The 21801-nt window shown below is 54.7% G+C and overlaps 8 protein-coding genes across 8 annotated transcripts; 5 read left to right on the forward strand and 3 right to left on the reverse strand.

The window, feature by feature from the left end:
- Positions 1-980: 980 nt before the first annotated feature.
- HMPREF1541_00472 (uncharacterized protein) lies at positions 981-6234 on the forward strand (the record flags this gene model as incomplete). The annotated part of the gene is made up of 2 exons (XM_008712778.1): positions 981-1689; positions 1739-6234. The coding sequence occupies 2 exons, from the start codon at positions 981-983 to the stop codon at positions 6232-6234; spliced, it is 5205 nt and encodes a 1734-aa protein (XP_008711000.1).
- Positions 6235-7406: 1172 nt separating this feature from the next.
- HMPREF1541_00473 (uncharacterized protein) lies at positions 7407-8879 on the reverse strand (the record flags this gene model as incomplete). The annotated part of the gene is made up of 1 exon (XM_008712779.1): positions 7407-8879. The coding sequence occupies one exon, from the start codon at positions 8877-8879 to the stop codon at positions 7407-7409; it is 1473 nt and encodes a 490-aa protein (XP_008711001.1).
- A 421-nt stretch (positions 8880-9300) lies between these two features.
- Positions 9301-10498, forward strand: HMPREF1541_00474 (uncharacterized protein; the record flags this gene model as incomplete). Its single annotated transcript, XM_008712780.1, has 4 exons — positions 9301-9389; positions 9457-9737; positions 9784-9898; positions 9943-10498. The coding sequence occupies 4 exons, from the start codon at positions 9301-9303 to the stop codon at positions 10496-10498; spliced, it is 1041 nt and encodes a 346-aa protein (XP_008711002.1).
- A 270-nt stretch (positions 10499-10768) lies between these two features.
- On the reverse strand, positions 10769-12219 carry HMPREF1541_00475 (uncharacterized protein; the record flags this gene model as incomplete). The annotated part of the gene is made up of 2 exons (XM_008712781.1): positions 10769-12009; positions 12060-12219. 2 exons carry the CDS (start codon positions 12217-12219, stop codon positions 10769-10771), a joined length of 1401 nt encoding a protein of 466 aa, XP_008711003.1.
- Positions 12220-12495: 276 nt separating this feature from the next.
- HMPREF1541_00476 (uncharacterized protein) lies at positions 12496-14865 on the forward strand (the record flags this gene model as incomplete). The annotated part of the gene is made up of 1 exon (XM_008712782.1): positions 12496-14865. The coding sequence occupies one exon, from the start codon at positions 12496-12498 to the stop codon at positions 14863-14865; it is 2370 nt and encodes a 789-aa protein (XP_008711004.1).
- Positions 14866-15145: 280 nt separating this feature from the next.
- On the forward strand, positions 15146-16783 carry HMPREF1541_00477 (uncharacterized protein; the record flags this gene model as incomplete). The annotated part of the gene is made up of 1 exon (XM_008712783.1): positions 15146-16783. One exon carries the CDS (start codon positions 15146-15148, stop codon positions 16781-16783), a length of 1638 nt encoding a protein of 545 aa, XP_008711005.1.
- Positions 16784-18930: 2147 nt separating this feature from the next.
- HMPREF1541_00478 (uncharacterized protein) lies at positions 18931-20394 on the reverse strand (the record flags this gene model as incomplete). Its single annotated transcript, XM_008712784.1, has 1 exon — positions 18931-20394. One exon carries the CDS (start codon positions 20392-20394, stop codon positions 18931-18933), a length of 1464 nt encoding a protein of 487 aa, XP_008711006.1.
- Positions 20395-20822: 428 nt separating this feature from the next.
- HMPREF1541_00479 (uncharacterized protein) lies at positions 20823-21604 on the forward strand (the record flags this gene model as incomplete). The annotated part of the gene is made up of 2 exons (XM_008712785.1): positions 20823-21003; positions 21048-21604. 2 exons carry the CDS (start codon positions 20823-20825, stop codon positions 21602-21604), a joined length of 738 nt encoding a protein of 245 aa, XP_008711007.1.
- Between the last annotated feature and the right edge of the window lie 197 nt (positions 21605-21801).

Below are 21801 nucleotides of genomic sequence, written 5' to 3' on the forward strand. Positions count from 1 at the left end.
CCTTGAGAGGGGCCTGGTCTTACTGTGCAGCCTATGAAGATGATGACAATCCGTTGCTACACCCCAGGGTGAAGAGTGCTCTCGAGAACCTCAAGGCGAATCGCGGCTCTATCAATTAGCGATCGCATCGGTCCACTTCCCAGCGAACCGAGAAAAGGCGTGCGGGCAGCGGCCTCGGCCATGCTCGACAAGTCCTACCCAAGTTCAGTTGCTTGAGCATCATGATTCTACGCCGTTCCGAATTGGCCGCGCCCGCTCTCGCCAAGGTTTCGCTTGCTTCAGAAGCCTCGCTCTTCGCCCAAGACTCTGCTACCCGTACTCTACGCCGTGAATTGGGCCTTCCCTGCTGCTCGCTCTTCTTCCTGCTTGTCCTCGTCATCAACCCGACGTCCGATATCCCATCTACTTGTCATCTGCTATTGCATAGAATCAGGAGCTCTTTCTCTGCCTTCGTACGCGCACTATCCTTGCAAGCTGTGGAGAGGGCACATTACCCTTGGCCTTGTGGTGTGGTTTGGTGGTCCCCACTCATAGCCTCGCTCTGTGCTTCTTCCACCTACGGGCTCAACCTGATCCTCTCAGCCTGAGGCTTCTCAAGACAACTCAACTCGGCACTCTCCCGCTAGCGCCATTTGAGGTTACGGTAGCCTGGCCGCCCATCTGGTCTTGCCTTTGGCTTCTTTTCCCGGACCTCCAGTTCTCCTTCCTCTTTACCATCTGCTTCGCCGTCACCAGCTGCCGCTTCGTTTGCTTTTCGCCCCTACGGGCAATTTCGCGTCGCGCATCCATCCCTTCCAACGACGTGCGCCTTGTCAGACACATCTGCAGTGTCTTGCCCAGACATTCCTGACCAATTTACACGTCCCGCTCCCCCTCGGATCAGCGAATGTCTCGACGTTCGATCAGCCGCTGACTCGCGCCACCCTCACCCGTGCAATGCGGCACACTGCGTCGGCCATCTTTCTCAGCATACCGTCGCCATGTCTACGGCTGACGCAGATCCTATACACTCAGTAGATTCTGATGCTCCGCCGCCACTACCTCCAACGTCGCGGCCACTGGACTTGCTTCCGCCAAGGACAAACTCGCACCATGCCCAACCGGCGCCCACGCCCGACCCTGCAGGGCCCGAAGATCTGCCTCAGTCACAACCCATGACCACAACCCACTCAGCCTCTTCACAGAATCCCGACACTGACAATGTCGACATCAATGCTGCCGGCCCGTACGGCACCCGCTCCCGTAATCGTGGTCCGCGCATCAATTATGCCGATGACAAGGAGCTCGACATGGAAATCGAGGCCGCCGGCCGTATAGGCAAGGGCGCCTCAAGAAAGGCGGCCGCCGTCGCTGCAGCTTCAACACCCACCGGTAGTGGCACCAATGTCAGCAATGGGTTCTCGACAATCAATTCCGTCTCCATCCCTAATGGAGAACTTGCTGCCCAGAACAATACTGTAAACCCTAATCACGCGCCTGCGCCTGCTCCCTCTAAAAAGCGGAAACAGCCTGGAGGCTCTGCTACCGCAAGTGGTACCACCACGCCCTTCGCACCGGGTTCGCGCCATCAACCTGCACAGTCTGCGCATTATGTTGCGTCTAACATGATGAGCTTCACAAAAAGTGGCGGGCGACTCAATTCAAAGAAGCAGCTTGTCGCTGACGATGGAACTACACTTGAAGCTGATGGTGAGCTCCTCACAATCATACACCTTCACACAGTGCTAACCACTCACAGACCATACCTACCTTGTCTGTGAACCTCCGGGTGAAGCCTATTACCTTGCTCGAATCATGGAATTCCTCCATGTCAATAACGACCCGACTGCGCCGATCGATGCTGTACGAGTGAATTGGTACTATAGACCGAAAGACATTGGCCGAAGAGTACAAGAAACCAGACTGGTGTTTGCGTCTATGCATTCCGATACATGCCCGCTAGCCTCGCTGCGTGGCAAATGTCATATTGAGCACATCGCCAGTATCGACAGCCTGGAGACGTATCGCAAACAGAAAGACTGCTTCTGGTTTGACAAGCTCTACGATCGGTACATGCAACGATATTACGAAGTTGTTCCTACCAGCAGAGTTGTCAATGTTCCCCAGCGAGTCAAGGACGTCCTCGACGAACGATGGAAGTTTGTGTTGATCGAGGTTGGGCGCAGTCGGGATCTGACCAGCGCAAGCAAGAGATGTATTCGGTGTGAACAATTTGCTGCGAACCATGACTCAGTGGATTGCGCTGTATGCAAGAATACATACCATATGCGCTGCGTACGGCCCCCTCTACTCAAGAAACCCGCTCGTGGCTTTGCCTGGGCTTGTGCTGCTTGCAGTCGCAAGCAGGAGCTCAGACTGGAGGCGCGCAACACTCCTACGGCCTCCGAATCCGCCCAGACTCCGGACGATGAAGCTATGGATGAGGACGAGGACGATAACATCCGTCTTGCAGCGGATACGCGCGATAGTAGTGCCGCTCCTGAAGAACACCCTCCCCCCACAGCCGCGCAAATCGCTCAAGCCAACTTATGGCCATGGAGATACCTTGGCGTGCACTCGCGCGTCGAAGATGCCCTCGACTACGATGACCGGATCTACCCCCGAGCCAGCTCCCGATTGGGGCCCCGACACCAAGCAAACGTCAATGTCTGGCATGGCCGTCCTGTTCAACTAGTCAAGCCAGCCGAAATCAAGAAGAAATACCAGAAGCATACCACTTCCAAGAAGGACGGAAAACTTTCAAAGGACACTCTCGCGCAGATGGAAGCCGAGAAAGATTCGCGCCAGAAGCGTCCGAAATGGGTTCTCGACGAGCCTGTGGGCTATGTCGCCCGTGGTGAGGATGAAATGGTCGAAATTCGGGGCAAGAAAGAGTATACCGCCCAGCTTACCTTTAAAATGCCCGATCCGTCCAAGTTCACCGAGCGCGGTCTAGACGAGCCAGCGAAAGCTGTGGATGGTGAAAAGCTTGTGGACGATTACATTACGCAAGTGAAAAAACTCGCGGGTCAGTACGATATCGAGGAAACGTCTGTTGATCTTCTCACAAAAGCCGTCGAGAAGCTGCAAGCCAACGACTACGATGCAGAAAAAGCTCTTGCCGCGATGAGGTCACTCTCGAAACGTAGCGACCTCAAGCTGCCCGATCTGAATCGAGAAGAGGTCAAACGCTTCGAAGAAGGCGTGCAGAAATATGGCAGTGAGCTTCACCTGGTTGCTCGGCACGTCGGCACTGTCAAAGAATCGCGTGTCGTTCGCTTTTACTATATGTGGAAAAAGTCTGAGCGAGGGCGACAGATTTGGGGCAACTACGAGGGCCGTCGGTCCAAAAAGGAATCACGCAGGGCCGACAAGTCTGATGGCAAAATTGACGATGTTGCAGATGATGCAGACGACTCAGCGTACGACAACGACAAGGCTGCTGCTAAGAAACGAGGCTTCGAATGCAAGTTTTGCATGACTCGCCAGTCGAGGATTTGGCGTCGAGCCCCTGGAACCTCTCCGGGGACATTAGTGCCTGGCGATTCGGCTGCAAAAAATTCCAAAGATAAAAGTGGCTGGCTGGTTCTCGCTCTTTGCGGAAAATGTGCGTACCTCTGGCGAAGATACGCCATCCAGTACGAGAACATCGAGGAGATCTCCAGAAAAATAGCAGCTGCTGGTGGACGCGCTGCGAAGCGAAAGATCGACGAAGAGCTACTCCAGATCCACTACGAGGCGCATTTCGAAGCCGGAGATCCTATTTCATTGCACACGGCCAACGAAGTTCACAAGGCCGGCGTCGAGGTACCTCAGAATCTCGTACAACACGAGGAGCCTCCCAAGAAGAAGGCCAAGGCCGACAAAGATGTTTCAGCTGCTGCTACGCCAGAGATCATTCCAGAGAAGAAAAAGCCCGCCGAGAAGATTCCTGAAGCCCCTCTCGAGCCCGAGGCCCCCAGAGTGAAGATTCACCCGTGTGCTGTGTGTCATGTCATCGAGGTACCAGGACAACGACTGCTCAAGTGTCGTGATTGCCGATTGCACGTCCATGGCGCTTGCTATGGTGTAGCTCCGAACGTGAGCACTGTACCTTGGTTTTGTGATATGTGCCGGAACGACCACAATCTGCAGGTTTCTACGATCTATGAGTGTCTGCTATGCCCTGTCACCCACACCCCTCAAGAGCTCATGGAGCCACTGAAGGTGTCCCACAAGAAGAAGACCGATCGCGAGCGCGAGAAGGAGCGAATGGAGAAAGAGATGGTCCAAGAAGCCAGCAGAAGATGGCGACAGGAGCAAGAATCTGCAGGTCGTCCCGTGAATCCCAGAGAGGCGCTCAAACGCACTGCTTGGAACAATTGGGTTCACATAGTTTGCGCACTGTGGACGCCAGAGATGAAGTTTGCTGATGCCGATTTACTGGACGCTGCTGAGGGCGTAGGCTTTATCCCACCGGAAAGTTACGAAAATGTCTGCAAGGTCTGCAAGACTGCCGGCACGAAACCAACGCACCAGTGCCACCTGCCTGGCTGTACTGCTACCTTTCACATCGGCTGCGCTCACCAGTCCGGCTACATTTTCGGATTCGATGTCACCCCAGTCAAGAGCAGCCGCCGCGATGCCGTGAGTCTCATCAAATTCGCGAGCGAAACTGGTGTTGCTGTTCCAGGCATTTGGTGTCCGAATCATGCACCACCAACTTATGTTCACAGCATGGTTGAGCTGACCGAGGGTGATGTCACTGCTCTGCAGGTTTATGCGCGGGCTTACAAGCAGGCGGACAATTCAATCACTGGCACTGTCCGAAGAGCCAAACAATTCGCCGCCAATGCGCCAATACCAGCTTCGGCTGTCCAGCAACCGCAACGTCAGGCTACAATCACTAACGGTGTGGCTTCGGGCTCTGGCCAACCCGACAGATCGATTCCTCGTGCTCGGACATCCCGATCTCTCTCGCCGACGGCTGCAGAAGATGGAATGGAGTTGGAGGCCGGTGACGCTGCTGAGCAAAAAGGCTCGGTCAACAAACTTTCTACCCGCAAAGAGTGCTGTACTTGCCGCATCAAGGCCACTCCAAAGTGGTGGCCTGTTCGTTTGGATTCGGCACAGGACGAAAGATCTTCGTCACCCACCCGTGACGCCGAGGATCGTTACAGACTCAACGGTATCGATACCACCTCACACAGGGACGACACGTTCATGACCAACGGCATAGTGAAAAAGGAACCGCGCGATCAGTCTGGCATCAGCGGGGCGCTCCCAGCAGATCGGACCATGTGGCAATGCCACAGATGTCATGTCAGAAAGATTGCTCCGCCATCGTCCCCTTCTCAGGTTCGGCGATCCGAGCCTACCCCGTCGGAGCCCGTTCAAGAACCTCCCGCTCCCGAGCCGCAGCCGTACGTCCAGCCGCCGGGCTACAATTACACGCCACGGCCGCCCCCAGCCGACGCTGCTCCTCCTCCGCACTCGCATCCTCCAGGCCCTCCAGCTGTAGCCCAACATGCACCGTGGCCCCCGACTCCAACGCAGTGGGGTGATCCAATTCTGAGAAACAACCCACCTCCTCCCTCTGTTGTGTATGGACCAGCTCCGCCGCGAAGCGATGGACAGCAGCCATCGAGTCTTTGGGGAGGTCATCGGGATGGGCCGTACGGAGTGCCTCCGCCGCCGCCGCCGCCTTCATCGAGTGGTCCTCCGCAACATTCGCCGCCTCCGGCAGGCCCATACAGTTTTCCACACCAACACGGCTCACCCGCTCATGGTGGTCCACCCCCTCCGATGCCTGCCTTGGCTCGCCCGCGATCACCACCTAGAGCTAGCTACGATTACTCTCGAACGGGCCTTGGCATTGGTGGGCCTAGTCACTTAGGAAGACCATTCCCCGAGCATTCGCCATCTCACGTCAATGGGTACGGTTCATCTCAAGGATCATGGGGCCCAGCCCCGCCTCAACCAGGTCTTGCGCCTCCTCCGCGCCCTCCTTCGATACATGGCCAGCCCCTCACTCAGATGGCGCAGGCAGCCGAGCAGATCAATAGCTCGCAGCATATGCGCAGCATGAGTAACGAAGGGGCCACGCGGCTAGGACAACCTGTCAACCCAGTGGGTGGGTTTCCTAGCCCGCATATGATGGGTGGTGCGCAGCCGCGACCTATCACACCAGCTGATGCAAGAGCGGAGGAGATGCGAGCAGAACGGGATCGCCCAGGTGCAAGTGCGAGCCCCAGTGTAAGGAACCTACTCAGCTAGTGGCCGGAGGAGACCCTTTCCCGCTCATTCCAGGTGAGGTTACCTGCATCATGGTCGACTTCTGCTAGCATGGATGAGTCTAGAAGGGAGATTCCACCGCTGAGGCACTCTGTCCATGCGAGCTCTGCAATGCGAGCTCAGTACGGGTCTCGGCCTGAAACGTCGGAAGAGGAAGAGGACCAACAGCAAAATCAGCAGCAACCGAGACGCTCGCAAAGAAATCGCAACAAGAGCTAGGTTGTGGTCTATCGAGAAGGGTGGGACGGTTGGTGGCGGTGCTAATTGCAGCACTGGTGGAGATATGGATACAGGCCTTTTTACGACGACGAACATGATGATAGAGACAAGGGCGACAAGTAGCTTCGTCGCCATGCTAGAGCTGGGCGTGTGAGAGAGACTTCGGTCGGCTTCAAACTAACGTGTACTTTATTATTATTATTACCATCCAATTGCAGCCCGTTCTTCATGATTCGAGAGAGGGTTGGGTTTCCCCGTTGCTTTTCTTGCACGTCGTGCGCATTTATACATTTCCTGCTCATCGGGAAGAGGCAGGTTCAAAAACTCCAGCATCATGCTCATCCAGGTCTATTTAGGGTAAGACTGTCTGTACAGACAGTGATCAGGGAACTTGGGTCGCTCGACACTCACTCTGCTTCGTTGATACCGTGTTCGTGTTCGTGGCTTGTCTCGAAATGTGTCCCGTGCGTACTGATATCAGTATTATCGCAAAGAATGAGCTCGAGCAAGCGGGAAAGGAAAGACCGAGCTCCTCATTGCCATGTGACACACCATGCTTTGACTTGCTTGTTACCATCCTGTGCTGTGTGCTGTGTGCTTTGTCGCGTGAGGGTCGAGGGTCGAGGGTTGAGGGCAGAGGCCGGCTAGAGGGACGTATGTGTTCTGTACGTTCTACAGCAGAAAGAAAGTCGGAGAATGGTACTCCGTCGAAAAGAAAGATGGAAGAGCAGCGGGAGTCAAGCGGTTGATCTGGGGATGTTTCGTTTCTCCCAGGAGTTTTGGGCGGATGTTTTTGCCCACCAGGACTCGCTTCGTGCTGATACGCTTACTTGTGCTAGCCAGTCATGACTATGCTGGCCTTGTCTGATATTTTTGAAGCAGTGATGGTCGTCACCGTCGGTAATGCTGTACGACTCGACCTCCCAGTACAGCGTTTACTCATCCTCGTCATCAATGACCCTCCGCTTCTTCCTTATCTGACTGGGACTGCCCCGCCCGCCGTCGCCATCGGCGATCTCGCCCTCCTCATCATCGTCGTCCGCGGCGCGCTTCGGCGTCTGCTCTCGTTCCCTCCGCGACTGTGACGGTGCCGCAGCCACCTCCTCGTCCACCTCGCCTTCGGCATCCTCGTCCTCGTCTTCTTCGGGGAGCTCTTCATCGTCCTCATATGTCTCAGGTTCCTCCTCGGAATCCGCGAGAAAGCCATCCTCCATGTCGTACTCGTCTTCTCTGGTGCGACCGCGCGGCATACTCTCGTCCTCGTTGTCGGAGTAGATGATGCCGTGACGGTTAGTCTTCGGCCGCCGCTTGTCGCCCTTTCGTTTCGAGCCCCGTGCAGATGGCATACCCTCATCATCTTCCAACCCAGCAACAGAGAGTCCACCCCGGCCGCTGCCGCCCAGCCCAGAACGCCCTAGAACGCCGTCGCGGCGAGCAGCTGTCCTCTGGCGCGCGTTTTCGAGGCGACGATCGGCTTTGAGTTGGTCTTTCTCGGCCTTCTCCGCCATAGCACGCTGATAATCAGGGTCTTGCTTGAGTTTGGACATAGTGGCCAGAGGGTCTCCAAGGTCTGCGGCGCGGAAGAGCGCATCTTTGAGTTTAGACACCGATTCATCAGCCAGGTCGCCAGAAGGTTGAATGCGAAGGGCAGCGTCTATTGGCCGAGTGATTTGCGAATCCAAGCCTGAGGTGTTGTGAGGGGCCGCCAGGTAGTTATGAGTATCACGATTGGGATCGTAGGGCACCGGGGGTTTGCGAACGGTGTTCGTCTTGATATCATAGTTCTGACGAAGAGCATTGGTAGAGATACGGTATTGCTGAGTTGGCTTGGACGCAAGCTGTAGCGAGAGGCTGCCATCGGACCACCGAATGATGCGCGCGTTGGACTGCAGAATGTCGCTGTTCTGGGGATTTGGATCGCGACGCCAGTGTATTGTCGAAGCAGCGGTGGAGAAGGCAGAAAATTTATCAGTAGACTTCATTGACGAGGCATCATGAGGTTTGGTAGGAGCCTCATAGGTTGGGTAGTGGAAATTCCGCTGATTCAAGCCTAGGAAAGGGGGCATATTGAGAGCGTAGAGCTCATCACCCTCGGGCATTCGGATGCGCGCAATGTCGACATCGCACATGACAGTTTCGCGCTGCTCTTCCTCCACGCCATAGTCCTCAACGGTATCCGCAACGCGGTCTGCGCGGTCCGCGCGGCCCTCATCGTCGCCGGAATCCAGCTCTTTGTCGTCTAGTGTTCGAGGTTTATTGTCCGTGTCTGCTTGCGGCTCGTCGTCGTCATCTCCGAACAGATCTGCATCATCCGAGGCATCGCCATTGAGATCGATCTGAGGCTGCTCTGGGGTGGGTGCATCGTTGGTCCTGAAGCCATTCGGCGTGGTGGCTTCGACAGCGGCCATGGAGTGACGTGAATAAGAACTTAGGATGAACGGTGTAGAGGGTAGCGAATAGAAGCAGTTACCAAAAGTCCCACGGCTTCGCTCGACCAGATAATGCACAACCGGGGCGCGAGAAGAGACTTGGAGTCGGGAGCCGGGTTGAATTGAGTAGAATAATGAATTCTCGTCGCGGTTGCGGTCTCGCGGCATTCTACAGCTGTTTCCCCTTCGGGACTAGTGCCCTCTCCCCCACCGAGAGTTGGGAGTGTAGATCATTGTTCACCGCAGCCACTCTCCTCGACACCTATCTCGTGTCCAGCTCCCCCTCACGAACAAGACGACTTTCTTCAGGCACTGTGTGATCGGAAGGACTGAGACAAGATGGCGACTTTTTTTCAGAGTGTGTATGTGCAGCCTTCCCTTTCATCAGCCACAATTCACCATGGAACCCTATGACCCCTGGGACTTCTACCAAGAAACCTCGTTGACCCCCTTCTCAATCGTCGACTCTCTACTGGGATGCTCAGCCTGGTGAAAGGCCGGGCATGCCATGAGCGGCCTACACTTTCATTTCTCCTGCTGACTTTCCTTCGTCCAGCCGCCAGGGCTTTGGTAGAGGCAACACAAAGTCTAACCAGAATCTCAAAGCCAGTTATAACAATGGCGCTCAGTCTCCCTCCTCTCAACAGCCTCCGATGCCTCCTTTAGTCAACTCGCCCAGCATATCGTCCACTTACAGTCAAGACGTGGCCTACAACGAGCACGAGCCTAAGAAGTTCCTCAATGAGAAATATGCAAAGTGTTCAGTCAAAGGCAACTTCTTGACATTGGCCGCGCAACCCAAGAATGTCGATCTTGGGGAGTGGCTCGCCCACCAACGTGAGTCTATCATACTGAGAACAACGCAATATTAATCGTTTGCAAGTGGTGGAGATGAATAGACTGCTGGCTGGCATGATCCAAGTTATACAGGAGGTCGATACCAACACCGGCATGGCCCTGTGCAATGAAGTCACCTGTCCGACTATGTCCGCTGGACGGTCAGTATCGCCACATGTCCTAAAACCATCTCTGACAGTTCCAGGCTCACATATACCTGGCTGGAGAACGGCCGCCCGGCCAAGATCCCCGCCCCATCTTATATCGTCAGGGTTCAGCGATGGATAGTCGGGAAGATTCACGATCCCCATGTCTTTCCCACAGACCCACCCAAAGATGTTCAGTCGACAGCCTTTGCCTCTGGTGACACTCAAGTACCGCCTACACCGACTTCGGCTCAGATACCCATAGCAGCTCCCCCAACCAACCTCAACCAATCGATGAATACGCTCGCTGGCGGCTCTCAGGATTGGATTGGCAAGCCTTCCAACTTCCCTCAGAACTTCCATCAGGACGTGAAAAGCATCATCAAGCAGATGTTCCGTTGCTATGCCCACTTGTACCACTGTCATTGGGACAATCCATTCTGGCACATCAACCGCCACCTCGAGCTGAACAGCTGCTTTGTTCACTTCATGACTGTCGCCATGTACTACGACCTGCTCCCCAAAAAGGACATGGAGCCGCTGCAGGGTCTGGTTGACATTTTCATTCAGCAAGGCGTCATCCCACGGGAGGCCGCATCGACACACCAGACTTGAACCATTCTGGAGGCAGGCGGGCCACAATGTGATGCATTTAGCGACCTGGCGTTGCAGGCTTACGAGAAGCATGAACGGAAATGAAAACGATCACGTTTAAGATGAACCAGTTGATGAACAAGAGCGTGGCTTGCTCCACTGAAGCGCTGTATTCACACGCGCAGGATCCATATCATGACATAGCAAGATAGAGTATGAGTAGATGTGCGTAAACGTTCCTCATAAGCCATAAAAATACCACATCCATTGTGCATCTCTTCCCACTGCACGCTACCGTTGTCCACACTCCCCTAATACTGGCGGCCCACGATCTAAACTCCGTATACAGTTTTTCGCGTGCGTCACGAGTTGCAGACACAAGAAATGTTCGCCCGGCCCATTCTTTTTACTGCGCACATCATCCTCCATTTTCCGGATGTCGTCAAGCGTCAGTCCGGCCGCATGGCCTAAGGCCAGATCATGCGTCATACGCTTCGGAAATTCACCTGTCTCGTTCTCATGCCCGTGCCACTGCTTCTGGCGGCGCTCCATTGATTCCGCCAGGCCCATCAGCGTGGTGATCTCGGCTGACGAGGGCGGCATCGCGCCAGGCGCCGGGCTTGATGTAGGCGGAGGCGTGGCGGTACGGTCGCCGAAGACGAACGCGCGCATCAGGTCGTAGGCGAACGTCTTCCACTCTAGCTCCGTGATGGCTGACATGTGGGCGGAGGGCGGGGAGGAGGAGAACCCCTTTTCGAGCGCCGAGGCGGGGCATTTCAATACTCGCTGCCATTGGTCGACGAGGACGGTGATCAAGGTGTTTGAGAGCATGACGTTTTGGCTGCCAGACTGGAACTTTTGTGGGCAGATCGCGCAGTATATTACGGAATGGGCGGTACGGTGTGCAGACGACAGGGTGGTGATTGTATGGCTGGTGACTGGGAAGGCGCTGAGAGTCGAGAGCGTCGAGAGCGTTAGGTACAGGTTTGGTAGACAGGGACAGTCGGGGATGGATGGGAGGGTGGAAAGTGTGGCAGGATCCGTGTCTGGGTCGAAGGTTGGGTCGCCGCCGTTCGATGTAGGTTTGGGATTATATGCTGCAGAGGTATCTTGCAGTGGCATAGGAAGTGTGGTGTCGCTGAAATCAGGCCAGAGGGAGTAGTCGGTGGGATAGGAAAGATTGAAGATGTCGCTGTCCGACGGCGTGCGTGGGTTGTCGGACGGTGGTGTATTGTCGAGTGACTGCATTGGGTGGGAAGCCTTGCGGCTGGTGTTGCGCAGGCCGCCAGAAAGTGCGCCATTGCAGATGTTCTCGAAGTTAGTGCGGTCAATGTCGGCGGTTGTCAGATTTGGGTCGACGAAGGGTTGCGACGTAGATGAGCTCGCGGGCTCTGCAGTGTTTGTATCCTCTTGTCGCTGGCGTTTTTTGGGCCTACCCATCTGTTTCTGGGGGGAGTATATGCATGGAATGCTGTATTTGACGCATCGTGTACAGCCGGCTGGTTCGCCAGAGCACTTTAGCTTGCGTTTGCCTAAAGAAAGTTAGCATCTCTCAAGATACCCCGAAATGACCTGTACTTACGACATTCGTCGCAGGCAGCGTGTTTCTTTGCAGACATCAAAGCATCTGGGTCACTGCTTGCTGCCCGAGGCGTGCTATTGGTCCGAGCCGGCGGCGCGGGATCGTCGGTCTCCATACTGTCCGCTGAAAACGGATTGGCGGCGCCATATGTGTCGTGCATGTTGTAAATTACTGCCGCCATCTTGAATGCCAGAATATGAGTGTCGGAGACATTTGCAAAGCTGGAGAACCCAAGGTCACTCAAGAGGGTCTTGCTGACTCAAGAGGGTGCCGGATGTTGCGCGCATTCTCGGCGTTAGGCCACCCACCCTCACTCAAGGATCCCTCCCGTTTAGGCACTAGCTGTCGATCATTTCGGCGCTGGTTTGCCCGATCCCGAAGTGCTCTAACAAAATTTCCAACTGCGGATTGGAGAATATCGAGTACCTTACACTGAATGCCTGGGACCATGGCAGAGTCGCGGAAGAGGAAGGCTGTGACCAGAGATGTCGATGCCGCCGCTGCCTTGGTGTCTGGTGAGACACTTGACTTCGGACAGCTGAATGGAACACTTTCGGACGAGTACTCTGAAGCAGAAAACGATCCAGATGATCAGGAAGACCTCTCCGAGGATGAGAGCCTGGTGGGGGCTTCCCTATCGGCCGGAAGTGCCAGCGATATCTCTGAGCAACCAGATGACGAATTCCTGAAGCCGAAAACAACACCCAATGGTGTTGGTAAGACGTCGGTCTCGGCAGGACACCAAAATGGCGGGGTCGACTTCGATGAAGAGGAAGACAAACCGAACTACAGAGTCGAGACTGATGCATACGGTAACGAACGCTACATCTACGACGAGATCGATCCTGGCGATGATTCGGAGTATTCGGTGCCAGATGCTGAGGCGAACACCATCGGCGATATCCCGCTGAAATATTACGACTCCTACCCGCATATTGGATACACGATCAACGGCAAGAAGATTATGCGACCGGCAACCGGTGAGGCGCTTGACGCTCTCCTCGATAGTATTGATGTCCCCAAGGGTTGGACGGGCCTGACGGATCCAAATACTGGCAAACCACTCGCATTGAGCCAAGAAGAGCTGCAGCTACTAAAGAAGGTACAGATGAATGAGCTGGCGACCGACGGCATTGATCCATACGAGCCAACGGTGGAATGGTTCACCAGCAAAGTCGAGCAGATGCCTCTGAGTGCTGCTCCTGAGCCAAAGCGGCGATTCGTCCCATCCAAGCATGAGCAGAAGCGGGTGATGAAGATCGTTCGTGCAATCCGAGAAGGACGCATCCTGCCGTACAAACCGCCTGAGGAGCGTGAAGAGGAGGATGATGTGCAGAACTATGATATCTGGGCAAACGAAGAGCCTCGAAAGGAGCACGCTATGCACATGCCTGCGCCGAAACTGCCGCCTCCGGCCTTCGACGAGAGTTACCACCCACCTCCGGAGTACCTCCCTGATACAAAGGAAAAGAAAGAGTGGGAGAACACTGATCCAGAGGATCGAGACAAGGATTATCTGCCAACTGATCATGTCTCTTTACGGAAAGTTCCAGGCTGGGGTCAATTTGTCCAGGAAAAGTTCGAGCGGTGTCTTGACCTATACCTGGCTCCCAGAGTGCGCCGAACAAAGCTCAACATTGATCCTGAATCATTGCTGCCGAAGCTTCCTGACCCAGAGGAGCTCAGACCTTTCCCAATGCGGGAAAGTGAAAGGTATGTCGGCCATGAAGGACGCATACGCTCTTTGGCTATATCTCCTTCTGGCGATTATCTTGCGACTGGCGGCGACGATGGCACGGTCCGAGTTTGGACACTTATGCCTGCAAGGGAGATATGGTCCGCCAAGCTGGATTCCGAGGAACCAGTTCACGTTGTGAGATGGAGACCTGGAAAAGATGCTTCAGTGCTCGCTGTGGCGGCGGGAGACGAGATCTACCTCTGTGCACCTGCTCTTGAAGACGCTGAGGACAACAGAACCATCGCCGGTCAAGCGATACTGGACGCCGGATGGGGCTTCGCATCAACAACCTCTTCCTTAAAGTCTACATCTGCGGTTTCATGGAGCAGACCATCATCGAGACTTCAGCAGAAAGGAGTCGCAATCATCATCAGACTTGGCCACATAGCCAAGTCATTGTCTTTCCATTCGGGCGGCAATTACTTCGTGAGCGTGTGCCCTGGCAACAACGTGCCTGCATCGCAAGCAATTGCAGTTCACACCCTGAGCAAACACCAAACACAATTGCCTTTCCGCAAGAGGATCAGAGGCGGAGGTACACCACAGGTTGCACACTTCCACCCCACCAAGCCAGTTCTTTACGTTGCCAATCAGCGTCTCATTCGTGCATACGATTTGTCGAAGCAGTCACTGCTCAAGATCATACAACCAGGTGCCAGATGGATCAGCAGCTTCGACGTTCATCCAACAAGTGCTGCTACAGCTGGCTCAGACAACTTGATTGTCGGGTCGTATGATCGGCGCCTGCTGTGGATGGACCTGGAGCTGTCCCCACGCCCTTACAAGACTCTTCGTTTCCACGACAAGGCCATCCGATCAGTTCGCTTTCACCCCGCTACACATCGATATCCACTCTTCGCAGATGGCAGCGATGATGGTAGTATCCAGATCTTCCACGGGTCTGTAACAAGTGATATGATGAGCAATGCACAGATAGTGCCCTTGAAGGTGCTTCGAGGACATAGGGTTACTGGAGGGTTGGGGGTTATGGAACTAGACTGGCATCCGAGCCACCCATGGTTAGTGAGTGCCGGTGGCGATGGCACTTGTAGATTGTGGGTATCATGAGAATAGAAAATACGCAGACATCTCCTACTGGCAATGCATCTGGTAGAATCAGTTGAGGCGTGCCATAAGCTCGCCGGAGGACTCCAGGCCTGGTCACGTGACCGCGCGTACCTCCCTGATCTCCGAATCTTGACGCGTCGTGTTGATCCCCAATCAAGATCACTTGAGCCTTACCCAGACTGCACCATATTACCGCTCGTTCGCAGGCGCATCTGCGAGTAGATTTGTGATAAAATGCCTGCGTTAGTCATTACCATCGTTCTGTCATTCCGAAACTAACATGGAGTGCAGGCCGGGCGACCAGCACAAGTCAAACAGCGCTGCCGCCGCGAACCCATTTATAGAGACCGAACAGCTGGACAACAAGCAACAAGTCACCACCTTCACAGCCAGACAGATCGCTACTCTTCAAGGTCGCTTAGACAAGAATCTTGGTCCGGAGTACATCTCATCACGGCCTGGCGCAGGTGGACAGAAAGTACACTATCTACAAGCAGAGAAGGTCATCAATCTTGCCAACGAGGTCTTCGGCTTCAATGGCTGGAGCAGCTCCATACAGAACATCCAGATCGATTTTGTTGACGAAAACCCGCAAACTGGCAAAGTCACTCTAGGCTTGTCCGTCATCATCAGGGTCACCTTGAAAGACGGAACATATCACGAAGATATAGGCTATGGACATGTCGAGAATGCGAAAGGCAAGGCGGCAGCATTCGAGAAGGCGAAAAAGCAGGGGACATCCGATGGCCTCAAGAGAAGCCTCCGAAATTTCGGCCGGGTCCTCGGGAATTGTGTCTACGATAAGGACTATCTGTCGCGAGTTACCAAGATGAAAGTTGGAGCTGGAAAGTGGGATCCAAACGATCTCCATCGTCATTCTGACTTCGCCGCTAAGAAGGGTGCGGCCGTCAAGCCCGAGTCGAATGAGGTGGTGCAGCAGCCAAATGGCAACCATGCCAGTGGTCATGAAACAGGCGACAGTTTCGAGGAATTCGATGATGGGGTATTTGATGACGATGAGCTCGACAACCCGGATGAGTTTGTGCTGCCTGCTGAGCCCCGGGAGAGTGCTAAGAGACTGCCGCCTCCTGCTGGCCTGGGACTAGCACCCTCCCGAGCAATGACTACACCTTCGAAGCCGCCGAATGCTGGAACGAACGGTAACCCTAAAGGTGCCGTGAGCAACGGACTGGGTAGGACGGCGCAAGCGCCAAATCCTTCTCGATCCAATGCACCAGCTCCTCCTCAGCAGAGCCATAGTGCAAACCAACTGCCAAATGGAGGAAACGAGCAGTCTTCGTCACCAGGCATCCCGTTACAGCATTTCAATACCAGGCCTTCCAACCAGACTAGAGACAATTTTGCAGTCAGGGGAACAGGATTCTTTTCGGCCCGCGCTGCTGAGAGCATCGACGAGAACAATAATGTCACTGCAGGTGCCGCGCCAGTGTTCGATCCGAAACACCAAAGCAAGTCCATTCGTAGGGACCCGAATGTCGATCATACGAAATCGATGCGATTATTGCGGAACCTCAATCCTGACAGCGAAGCTGCAAGACAAGAACTGGAGCAGCAACAAGAGCCTGACCAACTTCGCAAAACACCCGCTCCGCCAAAGGGCCCCCAAAGCCCGATAGGAATGGGAAGAGGCTTCAACGCAGGACAGTACCGACCCCCGACTAGACGTGGACCAGATGGTCATGTGATGACACCTCGACCCACGAACGGCGTCAGCAACGGTGTCGACCGGGTTCTGCAAACAGCACAGAGACCACCTCTTACGGACGTCAGCAACATGGCGAACCAACATCAAGCTACCGCAACAACGCTTGATGGAACTGATGCAAAGAGGCAGAGGCTTTCGGGCCAGAGTCCTCGTCCGTCAGCCGAGCATGAGCTCTCGGGTGAGGCTGGATGATGATCCATGAAATATCACGGCAAGGTTTAACGATCCACCGTGCTCAGTATGAGACATGTTTCCAGCGTTCAACCTGCGTGCGGGATTCTGTCTGCTTCAAGTCCCTTGGTACGACATACACAACCGGACTGTAATCATACACGACAATACTACATACCATCATCGTTATTTGCTCTTCAGCATACGGGGAAAAACTCTGATTGGGAGTGAGAGGGAGAGCAGAAAAGCAGCCCGGGGTTGTCAAACCTCAAAGCATGAATAGATGAGTATCACGATCATGAGAATGCGTATGTTGTACATGTGCCACAGCCAGATCATCAGCCAACGAATATGAAATGGCTTTCAACTACACTCTGACCTAGTTTTCTCGCTGTCGTTGTAAGACAGGTAGGTGTGATGTTACAGCGAAAGCTTAGGTGTAACTGCGATCGCGTCACTCCTCAAAGGTCCTTCCGTAAACCGCTACCACCATCTGTCTGGAATTCACTTAGCTCTCGCCGGGCCCAGACGGCTCACCCCAACCAGCAAGCAGGGTAATGGTTGTGGTACACGCTCTCTGGTCATCGTTTCCAAGAAGTGCACGAACGTCCGAAACGCGTGCTCAGACATCGACTACTGTCCACCTGGTCAACGACCTTCACGAGTCATAACCTTTGCTCACCATCTGCGGCTGTCACAGATGCCTCAATCACAGATTTCTCCTGCAAGAAGTCGATCAAAAATAGAGAAAGACCAAGCCGCGTGGCAAGCTCAACTCCGCGCTGCCGCCAATCGCCGAGAGGTCCTTCGACATGACGTGCGATTCAGAGAAGACGACAGGGTATCTAACTACGGTCTTACGAAAGATGGCTTCTGTTTATATTCGCCCATGGACGGCATGCAGAGCTCATACCAGTGTCCAAGTATGCCAGAGGAGAACAGTCACAATGTCCACTTCGCTTCTTCCACAGTTGATCGGCAGAAAGACAAGTCCAAGTCGAGTAAGACCAGAACTCAGAAGCGATCTCAGACAACAGGGAACGCAAAACTTCCCGACAAGTCTAATTCCAGTGAGTCCAGCTTCGGATGGCTGTCCAAGCTCAAAGCAGTCAGCACAAGCTCACGGACGACCAGGGACACAAAGCCAACCATATCCACGACCACTTTAACCTGGAGCAAAGGTAAATCATCGAGACCACAACAACCGCTGGTCAGGAGCTTATCGAAAGATCGCCATCGCTGGCCACACATCACGAAAAGCAAACAGAGAATGGGGAAGCCGCACCCAGAACCCCCCGCCCTGCCTGAGCCCAACATACGCAGTTGGCCTAGGGAAAGGCGCCGTGTTATGCTTCTTCAGTCTACCAATGCACACCAACCGCCAGTAGACTCGCACCGCATCGGAAAACATGTGGGGCCCGGGCCGTCCAGCTGGCGCCCAGTCGCCCTCAACCAAGGACTACCCAATTCAGATCTAAGGCTCCAGCCGGGGACGCAACACATACCATCCTGTGCACCACTCCAGCTCCAACCTCAACTCGCACGATCCCACATTCATGCCTTCGGATCTGGCACAGCTTCCGCTCCGGCTCACCAGCGTCATGTCGCGGTTACTTTCGAAGCATTTAGGCACCACGCGATGTCGGACAGCCAACCTCTACACGGCCACGAGTCGAGCAGTTCGCGGCAGGCCAGGTTCAAGAGGCGTCAGCCCGTTTGGGACGAGCAGTTGGGCGGCGTGAGATGGGAGTATCGGTAGGTGGATGGACGGCTGCGCTGAGCGAGACCGGGTGAGTTCTAGTCACTCACCTATGGATGATGAGGAACCATACAGACTGATGAGGATTGGAATGGCGATGATATTTGCTTGTTACTGGGTGCCAGCAGGCAATGCCCGCTTGCTGGGGAACTCGATGGGTGATCGGAATCTATCAGGCATTTACCTCAGACCTTTTCATGAACACGGACGATTGGGTGGGTGGCTCATGAATGCGAGAGAGGGTTTGCAGATTCGATTCAAATCGGTATCGAGATAGCTGTGCTCTTCACAATGCCTAATATTTTGCACTAAGCAGATTCGTCACCAGTAAAGCCATAGAGGCTTGCTCGCCTGCCCTTTAGACACGACATCAGGGCATCGGCATGTTATGGTCAGATCGTGACATCGCTCAACTTCTCGAGCGCCGCCTCGACATGCCGCTGACATCCTCCAAGATCACTCCTCCTTCAGCACCCTCCTTCCCCCTTTCCATCTTGCCTTCGACCCGTCCACTCACAAGCGGAATGTGATCGTTTCCCTCTTTGATGGTGAAGATAGTCTTGGCCTTGATCATCTGCACGATCATGAAATTCAGTGCCGCCTGCACGCCCACCTCGCTGCCACGCTTCACGATGTAGCCGTTGATGTACTCGATTTCGTTCGAGGGCCGCGCCCGGCGCACGTCCTCTCGCATTGAGCTCGAGTTCTTCGCCGTCTTGGTGGCGAGGCCGATTAGCAGGTTCTTGAGGCGCTCGGCGGAGAAGCGTTGCGAGAGGCCTGGGATAGGGGCCAGTTCGGGGAGCGAGCGGATCACTAGCGAGATCTCGGCGGCGAGCATGTTTTGGATCGTTGAGATTGAAGCGTTGTGGAGCGTGGCGCCATTTGGCACATCGAAGAGGGCGGTGATGGGGTTCAGAAGCGCGTTGGACGAGAGTTTCTCGAGCTGGAGCTGCAGTAAGTCCAGATAGGGGTAGGCAGCGCATGCCAAAGTGGGGCAGCGTGTGAGTGTGCGCAGCAGATAGCGCGCCGAGAGTGAGGTTGCGTAGAGCTCGGAATCGGTGGGGTAGTGCAGCGATCGTTGTTCGGGCGTTAGGTCCGCAAGATTCGTCGATAGAGACTTTGGTGGCAGAGGGTATTTGCTGGTGTCGCGGTATATGCCGAGAGAAGTGACCCCAAAGCCAGTGTGAATTACGGTTGTGGGACCTTGCATGTAGCATCCGTGAGAGATGACTCCGATGAGGAAGGTCGGGCGTGTCGAGGGGTCGGTGAAGACTTGCTCGTTGAGTTCGTCGATTTGACCGAGCCCATTCTGCATTAAGCAGATGGTGGAGCGCGAGTCGATGCGATGGCGAATAGCGAGCATAGCAGACACAGACTGCTGTGCTTTGACAGTGCAAATCAGAGTGTAAATGAAGGTTTCGTCGGCATCTGGCAGACGCTCGTCTATGGAACGCGGGTTCAGCGGTTGCTTGTGGTCCTCGGTATGTTCCCACTCAGGCTCATAGCGCCAAAACGGCTTCCCGTCCTCATTATGTTCCCGCACATCACAGTCAAAGCCCGTCTGAGGGTCATTGACATCCGACTTAGCATCAACGAGGCGAATGACGCTGCCGCCGCGCTTGAATTGCTCAAACATGTCCTCACGATGCATCATGAGGGTGATCGGCGGCGGGCTAGGAGTGGTGCGCAGGGAATGTGCTACCAAAGTCCCTATGCTGCCCATTCCGAGGATATGTATCCGTCTTGTAAGGAGTTCCTCTTCGCTGCCTTCAAGGGCCGGCGGTTCTATTTTCGTAGGCTCGAAATCCTGAGGGCCCTCCTTCGCCTGCTCCCCTCCTTCTGCACCGCTCCACCATGACTTTGATTCAGCCATGGTAGAGAAACGTATTATCCGCGGTTGTATGCTAGGTCGGGCCTTGAAGCAGGGTGCGACGGATCGCGATATAGGAGAAGCCCATTGGTGCAAAGACCGGCGTGGGAGCCGGAAGGTAAGCCGACGAGACACCTTGACAGCTGGTGCTCAACGTGCCTAGAGCTGTATGGGCTTCGTCTCGGCTGGGCTTGCGAAAAGATGCGCCTCAGCTGGCCCGAGGGATACAAATGACCTCTCTGTGCTATTTCTCCATCGGCGCGTCATGACGCGGGGAGTTAACGCCAAGCCGGCGCGCCGTGCCCCGAAAACCCCGTTGATCAAACATCGCGGTTTCCGCAATCGATCTCATAACGCCGGGCCACTCTGCATAATTTCTTGTGGATCTGCTACATCGGTAGACACACACTAACATACTCTAGCAGTCCGCCATGAACACTGCTGGGGTTCATAGCGCTCTCGAACAGTTGAGCGAGAATCTCGGTGATCTTCAGAAGAATCTGCAGCCGCTACTAACAGGTGCTCTTTCTGAGACTACCAAGAAGTTACCTCTTTTAGACAGGGCGAAGCTCTACATTACAATCGTCTATGCTATCGAATCCCTCATATTCTGTACGACCCTGCCCCTCGCCGAACCTCCGACTGACGCCTCATAGCATACCTCCGTCTCCATGGTGTCGAAGCCAAAGATCATGATGTTTTCAAAGAACTCAAGCGAGTACAGCAGTATTTTACGAAGATCAAAGAAGCAGAAGAACAAGGATCCAAGCCTGGCATGAGCCTCAACAAGCAGGCTGCCAATCGCATGATCAAGCATGCGCTGTCGGGCAATCAGAAGATCGATCTAGAACTCGCCGAGCGGAAAGCCAAAGAGTTGCTAGTCGCAAAGAGAAAGCTCCAGGAGCTAGAGGCGCGCAAGCGTCAGCGAGACCTCCAGCAAGGTCAGAGCGAGGGCCCAGCCACTCCGAAAGCAACAGAGTCGAGTGCCCAGTCGCCTGAGGTTGACGCTTCATTGGTGGCGAGCGCAATCGCTCAGGCTAAGGAAGAGGCTGAGTCGATCGCCAACACTCCCGAATCCCCTGCCCCGTCAGAAACATCGTCTAAGGGTACGCAGAAGAGCAAGAGGCGGCGGCATCAAGAACGGCCTACGGACACTCCTTCCGGCAAGACGAAGAAGCGCAAGCATGATACCGACACCGACAAAGATCAATAGACCGGGCTTCCTTCCCTCGACTTCTGACAATTAGCGACATCAGCATGGCTACGCCAATACCATTCACATTCTCACCTTGGAACATACTTTCTGCTGCTACAGCTATGTCTTCTTTATATTCTGTTCCGAGTCCCGCCCACCCCCGGGTACCACAGCCAGCCTCCTGTAATGGGGACTCCAGGCACCTTTGAGCTTCA

Source organism: Cyphellophora europaea (genome assembly GCF_000365145.1).
Source record: "Cyphellophora europaea CBS 101466 unplaced genomic scaffold supercont1.1, whole genome shotgun sequence".
Lineage (NCBI taxonomy): Eukaryota > Fungi > Ascomycota > Eurotiomycetes > Chaetothyriales > Cyphellophoraceae > Cyphellophora > Cyphellophora europaea.